This window comes from Gymnoscopelus braueri (genome assembly GCF_963280865.1).
Source record: "Gymnoscopelus braueri genome assembly, chromosome: 3".
Taxonomy (NCBI): Eukaryota; Metazoa; Chordata; class Actinopteri; order Myctophiformes; family Myctophidae; genus Gymnoscopelus; species Gymnoscopelus braueri.
This window is the reverse complement of record NC_137612.1, coordinates 50,159,035-50,169,034: the sequence shown is the minus strand read 5'-3', so window position 1 is coordinate 50,169,034 and position 10,000 is coordinate 50,159,035. Positions and strand designations below refer to the sequence as shown.

General features: G+C 41.8%; 1 protein-coding gene across 3 annotated transcripts in view; it reads right to left on the bottom strand.

Moving 5' to 3' along the window:
• Positions 1-10,000, bottom strand: part of oxtrb (oxytocin receptor b) — a 17,929-nt gene that overhangs the window by 7,605 nt on the left and 324 nt on the right. For all 3 annotated transcript variants that reach the window (XM_080423956.1, XM_080423955.1, XM_080423957.1), the window contains exons 2-3: positions 9,334-9,664; positions 5,816-6,605 (exon numbers count right to left, since the gene is read on the bottom strand). In XM_080423956.1, the coding sequence (XP_080280082.1) occupies positions 5,816-6,605; positions 9,334-9,516 (973 nt within the window). In that variant the 5' untranslated portion in view covers positions 9,517-9,664. The remainder of the gene's footprint in view (positions 1-5,815; positions 6,606-9,333; positions 9,665-10,000) is intronic.

The window sequence follows — 10,000 nt, the reverse complement described above, 5'->3', positions numbered from 1 at the left end:
CTCTCTGGGTTACGGGTCCATTTAGTTAGTAATTATCAATATTTTAGCTGGGGACCCCCTGGAACCTCCTCAAGGACCCCCGGGGGTCCCCAGACTCCAGGTTGAGAACCAGTGCTGTACGGTACAGTTTTGGATGAAACTGTCTGTCACTGCCAGACAAGGTTTCTGCCCGACAGCGACAATATAATGATAATGTGAGTGCAGGACAAAGAGATGTTGGTTATGCTCAATAAGAGTACCTTTTCTGTTGACTATATAGATAATTGGACAACCAGTTTGGTATGCATTAACTCTCCGCAAGTCGACGATGTCATTGTCACTTCATTGTCACTGCAGCATCTCTAGACTGTAGTTTTTACCGATGTCACAGACTACAATGAGTCCCATTATGGTTTATGTGGAATTGTAAGATTGCTTTTGTTAGACGTGTGGACATGGGACAGTGAACAGACAATGATGTTAGAGCAGTGTATGCGCAGTTGCCAAGGACGCAACAGACACCAGCCCTTGCGAGGTGCCAGCCAACGAAACAAACACTGAAGATCATCAAAGAGTTGGCGCACACTCGTAGCTGCCGATGCCAAAAATGTATTGTGTACACAGAGACGTTTTGGACAGACTAAGACTAAGGTGCGGCAAAAGTTTGTGTGACAGGCACTTTTTCTTTTTTTTACATCTACAAGCTCAGTTGTGAGCTGTAGATCTGCTAGTTTTGGCGAGGCAATTTGGTGTACAGGGAAAAAAGAGCAGACCAAGTGCAGAGCCAAAGGTCAAGTTTACTAAGTATTGAGGGTTTAAGTGGTGAAACGTCTGAAAAATACACATTAACGTGAATCCAACATATTGATAGCAAAGATAAGGTGTAAACAAACGAATGATAGTGCTGTCGCCAGTCAAACAAGTCTATGAAGCCATCTATGAAATCTATAACAGTTTAACAGTTGGCCACTCTTCTGAGCACTTGTCTCTCTGCTGTCTACTCTGTCACTGACTCTATAAATGGACCACCACTAAGCTGTGAAACTCATCAACTGCTGCACCAAGCCACCAGCAGATTGGTGTGTGTGTGTAGGCTACATAATATAACAATAGAACAACTGTACCTGCTTTGCATAGAAACTACTTGCATCAACTCCGTCGTGTAGCGGAGTAACTATGAAAGTGCAAATCATCACTTTATCACTGCATATAAAATCAGGCCTGCATTGTACTCTAATCGGCTACTAATTAAAGGAGAATTCCGGACAAATTAAGTGTTATCTTTGATGTCTCGTTACTCACCTACCGACGTAAAAAGTGGCGTTCTTTTTTTCCATAGATTCCCCTGTCGTCATTTTTTAAACCCCCTCCGTTGTCATAATGGGAGCGCGTGGGTTAGGGAAATTCGTCTATTATAACCGATGCAAAGTAATTTTTTTCTCTACTACGATTCATTGTAGAGTCTCATGATAGTCAAACATGCGCTGAAACTTCCTGCGAGGCTACCGTTAATGGCGAACGATTTAACACTGGATGCTTGTTTCTTTCCAGAACCTGGCAACTCGTGTTGCCAGGTTCTGGAAACAAGCAACGTCGGTAGGTGAGTAACGAGACATCAAAGATAACACTTAATTTGTCCGGAATTCTCCTTTAAGTAGGAGAAAGTGACTGAAGGTTCACCAATCATAATCATACAGCTGCAGAAAATTGCAGAGATTGGATTTGAATGGAAGTGAACCACTTCAGTACTCTGAAGAAATCTCTGGCCTACACAGTCAGTGTTAAGGGGTAATTTGGTTACAGAGTTAGATTAACATTTGGGGCAATTTGGATTGGAGTTAGATTAACATTCAATTAACATACTTCCCATAATTACACGTCTTTCGCTGTCACTTCCTATCTCTCTTTACTTCTCTTGCTATTACTTCAGATAATGTATATCACCTAATTAACACACACACACACGCACGCACGCACGCACGCACGCACGCACGCACGCACGCACGCACGCACGCACGCACGCACGCACGCACACACACACACACACACACACACACACACACACACACACACACACACACACACACACACACACACACACAATTCCCTCAAATACAGTATCAAAAGTCTCTAGTCTTGCTACATTAAAAAATCCTTTTGGTATAACTAACATACCAACAGTTTTATGGTATAGACAGTACAGCTCAAGTCTGCAGTATAGAAATGCCCCATAGGATCCCATATCTTCAGATTCATCATGTACACATATCCAAGATACTGTATTATGTATACCAAAACACACTGTCCATAGGACAAGCCCACCCAAAAAAAGGAAACAAAAGCAAAAACATGTGCATGTCATGTCTTGGTGTGTGTGTGTGTGTGTGTGTGTGTGTGTGTGTGTGTGTGTGTGTGTGTGTGTGTGTGTGTGTGTGTGTGTGTGTGTGTGTGCGTGGGAGCGCAGGCTTCAAAGAGCTCTGCTCAAATCAATCAAGATAATCAGGGGCAGGGCATAAACACACAGGGTGGGCCTGTCCTCCCGAAAACATGTTTTGGTCTAAGTAAGGCAGTATAGCCTTGATGTACAGTGCAAGTACACCCCCTGTAGCCTACATGATGCTAGTCTAATGTCACATGACATGATGTACATTCCCCCCCTAGACATGACGGTGGTATGCAGTGGTGGAAAAGGTACTCTCATTTTGTACTTGAGTAAAAGTATCAAGACTGCAAAGTAGAATCCGGAATTCAAAATGTACTTGACTCAAAATAACAAAAGTAGAAAGTACTCATTATGCATACTGTCCCATTTCACAAGTTTTATGTAAAATGTGTATTTAAAAAAAACTTTTGAAAATAGCAGATCTACAAGCACACAATGCGTCGCATCGCAACGCATTGTGAGCTTGTATATCGGCTATTTTCGAATGGCCGAAATGTATATAGGGAAGAAGTGGTAAATGTATTTTTTTTGTGATAATAATCTAAATCTACAAAGTAACTAAAGTTTTCAAATAATATTGTAGTGGAGTAAAAGTACAACATTTGCCTTTGAGATGTAGTGGAGTAGAAGTAAAAGTACTGCATTTTTTACTCCAGTAAAGTAAAAAAAATCCTCAAAAGTATACTTAAGTACAGTACTTGAGTAAATGTACTTTACACCACTGGTAGTATCATGTCACATGACGTACCAGTACACTCCCTGGACATGATGCTAGAATGTCGCAGGGACTTACCCCCAGTTCAACCCTTGATCCTGAGTGCCAAACAGGGAGGCACTGGGTAGCATTTTCGTAGTCTTTGTATGAGTCGTCAGGAGATTGAACCCCCCAGCCTCAAGGTAGACACTTTAACCACAAGGCTAATTAACGTGTTTGGTGTACACATCCATATGTGTACATGGCTGCATCTAAAGATATGGGATCCCATGGGTCATTAGACTGTAGACTTGAGCTATGTCTTACATATATATGTACATACTACACTGAAAGATGTGTACACTGTACATAACAAACTGAACAATGCGTGTGTGTGTGTGTGTGTGTGTGTGTGTGTGTGTGTGTGTGTGTGTGTGTGTGTGTGTGTGTGTGTGTGTGTGTGTGTGTGTGTGTGTGTGTGTGTGTGTGTGTGTGTGTGTGTGTGTGTGTGAGAGAGAGAGACAGAGAGAGAGAGAGAGAGAGAGAGAGAGAGAGAGAGAGAGAGAGAGAGAGAGAGAGAGAGAGAGAGAGAGAGAGAGAGAGAGAGAGATTGCGAACACACCTCCAGCACAGCTTTAAATGATCAGTGATTGCGATGTCTTGAGGAAGGTCCTGTGACCAAAATGTAATTTAATAGTAAATCAACGCAGAGGTGATATGTATAATTTAATAAACTGATGCGAATGAGAGAAGTATATGTTAAGAAATCAATGCAGTCTGTGCAGTTGAATTGAATCTTTGGGGAATTTGACTGCATGCACCAAAATACGCATGCTGACTACACTAGTTATGTAATAGATGCATTACTACATAATACATGTAGAATGCATATGCTGCTGAGAGTGTGTAGAGCTTAAAATCTGCCTACACATGACACGACATGGCAGTAGGTATCAATAACTTTGATTTTTCAAGTGTATTACCGTACCGTGTCTTGTGGACGCTGCAAAACATGATTTCTTTGCGGTTTTATTTCGGAATAAACAAATGCTCCAAATGATGTAGTTAACGAGAGGAAATGAATGTTTAAAGATTGCTTGTGCATATCAGTGCCTTTCCCGTAAATTCTAGCTCTTGAGATAAGATCACAAAAGACATTGTTGACGTACAAATACTGTACACACCATACAGTATGAGCCATTGGGATTATCTTTCAGGAAAGGAAAGTCTTTGCTGCTCTGAGGGATCTCGTAATGCATCATAGGCACAATTGTTTTTGCCACCAAGTAGCTATAAGGTAGAAACACCTGTGGTAATTAGCATGCCATTCCACAGATGTTTGGGGAGCATATGTGAGACATATGTTTGCATCCGGGGACCCCCAGGGGTCCTTGAGGGGGTTTCAGGGGGTCCCCAGCGATAATAGTATCAAAATCTGTTTAACAATCTGCTATTTTAAAAACATGTTGAAATGGGAAAAATGGGAAACATTTTAACAACACAAATGGGGTCCCTGGCACAAAATTCTTTCAGATGGGGGTCTGCGGCGATATACATATTAATTTGGGGGGGTCTATAACATGAGAGTTAGTGCCGAAGTGTCCTTGAGCAAGAAAATTCTCATTTGTACCTACTTTCATTCGTGCCATCAATAATGGAAATAGGAGGAGGTAGCTAGTAGTAGATTATTATCTGGATCTTGTGATCATGTCTATGTCTATGTTATGTCTTGTGTATGTATGTCTACTGTGTCTTGGAGTTTCCTATCATTATCTGCTGTAACATAAATTGCCCAGTTTGGGACATAATAAACTTGAACTTGAACTTGAACAATGCACCCCTAATTGCTCCCGATGAGAGCAGGATGGCGGCTTGCATGGTTTCCTCTGCCGTTGGTGTGTGAATGTGTGTGTGTGAATGGGTGAATGAAATGCACATTGTAAATAAAGGCGCTATAAAAAAAACATTTACCAAAATGCTCCATTTCCCTTTCAGAACATTGCAATTTCCAGTGTGGGTGTTATGCACAGTTGTGTAAAGTAACTTACTCAAGTACTGTACTTACGTAGAATTTTGAGGTATTTTTACTTTACTTGAGTATTTCCAATTTTAAGGTCTTTTACTTCTACTCCACTACATCTCAGAGGCAAATATTATACTTTTACTCCACTACAATTATTTGAAAACTTTGTAAATTTTGATTATTATTACAAAACATGCATTACCCACTTCAGCCCTATATATTTTGGCCATTTGAAAATAGCCGCTCTACAAGCTCACAATGTGTCGCATCGGCATTGTGAGCTTGTAGATCTGCTATTTTCGAAAGATTTTTAAAAACTTTGAAAACTTGTGAAATGGGGCATTCTGCATAGTGAGTACTTTCTACCTTTGGTACTTTAAGTACACTTGTGTACTTTTACTCAAGTAAATTTGGAATTCCAAACTTTTACTTGTAACAGAGTACTTCTACGTTGCAGTACTGTACTGATACTATCCCTTAGTTAGTAAGTTTTTCATCACTGGTTTCCTCAGCAGCCGTCGGTGTGTGAATGTATGTGTGAATGGGTGAATGAAATGGCCTTGGATAAAAGCGCTATCAAAATGCACCATTTACCAAAATGCACCAATTTGCCTTTCAGAACATTGCAATTTCCAGCGTGCGTGTTATTATGCGTAAAAAATTGCTTATATTTTACCTTCTCTAGGCGCAGCGGGATCCCACACGGACCACATCTGGGCGAAGAAAAACGGCGTCCAGCACACGATGTAGCCGAGCACTATCACAAAAGCCACTTTGACAGTCCTGATCTTGGCTTTGGAGATGAGCTTCACGCTGCTCACACGCGTCAGCGCGGCGCTCTTGCTCGCTCTCGGAGTGAGAGTCATGCACTGGTCCCTCTTCGTTTTCAACTTGAAATTCTGCCATATTTTGAAGCATATCAAGCCGTAGCAAATGGTCAAAATCATCACGGGGAAGATGTAGATCGTGAGGCTCATCCACGTGATGTACGCCTTGGCGCCCCACGGCTGTACAAAGTCCCCCCAGCAGTCGTAGACCCCGTTCCCCACGTCCCGCAGCGAGAAGATGTACACCTGTGGAGTGCTGAAGATCAAGCTCAGCATCCACGAGGTGATCACGTAGTGGCGGTCCTTCCGCTTGTGCAGGGAGCGCAGGGGCTGGCAGATCGCCAGGCACCTGTCTATGGACATCAGCACCAGCATGTAGGTGGACGCGAACATCCCCACGACCTGCAGGTACTTGACCAGCCGGCACAGCAGGTCGGGCCCGTAGAACCTGAAGGTGATGTCCCAGATGAGCTGCGGCAGCACCTGGAACACCGCCACCACCAGGTCGGCGATGCTCAGGTGCTTCATGAAGTAGTACATCCTGGACTGGCTGTGCTTGCTCTTGTGGATGGCCAGCAGGACACACAGGTTGCCGACCAGCGCGAGGATCAGAACCACGACCAGGACCGTCACCTCCACCTTGATAATGATAATGATCTTTATTTATGCAACTCAAAGTGCTGTACACTAAAAGAAAGATCATAACATTTTAAAAAATGGGAAAAAAATGTAATACATGTGCAGAAAACTATTTAAAAAATAACAGAAAAGAAACCCCACTGAACATCTGTCAGATTAATCATTACAAAATAAAAACTCTACTTATTGGCAGGGAGTTCCAGAGTGTGGGGGCATACAAACTAAAAGCTGCCTCTCCATGTCTCTAACCATTGACCTTTGGAACTTCTAAACAGTCGGTGCCAGAGGGTCTGTGCGACTTAAGTGATTTATAAACAAATAAAATAATCCTTAAATCTATTCTAGAAGTGACAGGTAGCCAATGCAGAGATCTTAGGACCGGTGTGATGTGTCCTCTGGTTAACCGGAAGATGTGTCCTCTGGTTAACCGGAAGACTCACCCCAAAACACGCTCGCCCCCATTCTTTTCACTGACCAGCGGTTCTTGTATTCTTGTATTTGTTTTACTGAGGATAAGGTTGGAAATAAATGTAGGCTTAGTCATAGTTTTACTGAGGTTGAGTTTAGGAATAAAGTTAGGGTTTGGCACCGTTTTACTGAGGCTACATTTAGGAATAAGGTTTAGGCACAGTTACTGAGGTTATGTTTAGGAATACCAGGTGAATACCGCCGGATTTACCCCCGGGGCGACTGTGTTTTGGGGTGAGCGTTTTGGTATTCATGCTCTGCGCCAGGGGCGCCAGAAGGGTGGGGGCCTCGGGTCCACAGCCCCCTTGCTCAACTGATGAGCCCCCTCACATCGGGGCCCAATTTAATTTCCATGACTATAGCACGAAGCAGCTCTCTGAAGGTTCAAAGATGTGCCCGCGAGAGAGCCGCACGCAATGCGCCGGCCGTTAACACCTATAGAACAATAGCGCAGACAGAGTGAAAGGAGAATCAGTGGCCAGAGGAATGTAGTCATCAACGCCCCCCCCGCAATCCTGTAGGTTCATCAAGTTACATAGGCCACCAGGTGGGATTCATGAATGAAATTACAGAGGTGAGTAACTAAGTACATGTACTCAAGTACTGTACGTACAATTTTGAGGCATTTGTAGGCTACTTTACTGAAGTATTTCTAATTTCCAATATTTGTACTTCTACTCCACTACATCTCAGAGGCAAATATTTGAACATTTTCAATTATTTGAAAACTTTAGCTACTAGTTACTTTGTAGATTTTGATTATTATTACAAAACAAACAGTAACCACTTCAGCCCATATCACTATTTGAAAATAGCAGATCTACAAGCTCACAAATCACATTTGAGGCATTGTGAGCTTGTACTGTAGATCTGCTATTTTCAAAAGATTTATATTTGGACATTTTGTATAATGAGTACTTTTACTTGGTACTCTAAGTACATTTTGATGCAAATACTTTTATACTTTTACTCAAGTAGGCTACATTTTGAATCTACATTGCAGTATTGATAATTTTACTTAAAGGTATAGGGTAAGTGATATGATTTGGTTAAAACAAAAAATAATTTGTTATAAGGTTAAAGCACTATATTCTGAGTCTCCCCAGCTCTTTAATAAACAGAAAATATGTTTTTCGGTGTGTCAAAATCTCAGCCAATCAGGAGAAAGTACCCATTTTAAGCTTCATTTTTATAGTGTTCCAGTTCCAATTTTGCCTGCTCATTTCTTAGTGTCATCACTTCCAATTTCACTTGTTTAATCTATATCCTGATTAAGTTCTCTATCCTAATTGGATAAAATTGGAAAATTCTGTTTTATAAAGAGCTGGAGAGACAAGGAGACTCCTTTTACTGAACAAACACTCTATAGCAGAGGTCTTCAACAGGGGGTCCGCGACCCCTAGGGGGTCCGCGGAGGTACTGCAGGGGGTCCGCGAAATTGTTTGATTTAAAAAAAAAGTTTAAAAACTTTTTGTTAATTTTCTTTTCAAAAATGTCAATATGTCTTAAACATAACATGACATATTTGAATAGCTTAGTATTGAATGCACAATAACATGGTATGTTTATACATATTTTGTAGAGAAAGAAAAGGTCTTTTGCACACCTACTGGGACAACCAGTGGGTAGGAGCAGGCTCCAGGCAACCATTTGTTCATGTTTATACATATAAAACGCAATTTTATACATAAATATACAATATATGTGGTGGCCTACCCCCTACCCTACGAGGTAGGGGGTCCCTGCTCCATCACCCCATCAGTTTGGGGGTCCCTGGTCTGAAAAGGTTGAAGACCCCTGCTCTATAGCAATGAGTACTATCAGAATATAGAGCTATTTAACACTTATTTTAACCAAAGAAAATCACTTACCCTTTAAGTAAAGCATATGAGGATGGGACACAACACCGAAGGATGGGTGGAGTGTTGTTAATGTTGTTTTATGGTCATTTAATGAATTAATTAAGCTAAGAAAATCTCGCGCGCTTGATGCGCGTGCGTGGACCACTACGCAGTGTGGTGGTCAAGTTCAGCCCCCACGGTCGCGCACAAAATCCGGCGTCCCTGCTCTGCGCTTAGTCCTGGTGAGGACATGTGCTGCTACGTTCTGTATTATTTGTAATTTTGCAATTGTTTTCTTTGGTAGACCAGCTAAAAGAGCGTTACAGTAGTCTAACCCACTAGTAGGTAATAAAGGCATGCAACAGCTTTTCAGTATCAGCCTGGGATAATAAATAAAAAAGTATCAGCCTGAGAGATACCTTGGCCACTTCCTCGTTGCGTTTCAAAGGATTCACCGTCTTGTTGCTGTTGTAATCCGTCTCGTTCCGACAACTCGAGTTGGTGGTCCATGTTGATGATGATGATGATGATGATGAGTCGTTGATCGCCACCCAGAGGGTGAGACCCTGTGGTTGTTCCCCTCCTGACGCGTCCTGATCCATCGTGCGTAAAATGCGCCACTGGGGCGCAACAAGCAAGCCGCGGCCGATGTGGTGGTGATATGTAGAGGTGATTAAAATAACCCAGGTTACATGGTGTTCGGAGCAGAGCTCCACAAATCAACTTCTGTCGTTTTGTGGAAGAATCCGTCTGGAAATGAAGACACAAAGCTGTGTACATTATTGTCAACAATTGACCTAAACCATTTAGACCTGAAGCCAGTTTTTTTAAAAACTATTTTGATTTAGTTGTTTTGAAATATATACTCAAAGATGTGCACACATTTTCAAGATTAAACAAAAAAATTGCAGATCTACAAGCTCATAGTGCAGCACTCGGTGCTGCGCTATGAGCTTGTATATCTGATATTTTTGAATAGCCAAAGAAACCTAAAATGACACAGATGCGTTCTACAAATAAATAAACAGTTTCAATGTTTCAGCTTATTTTGCTTAAATATAACTTAAGTAAACGTGAAAAAAATAT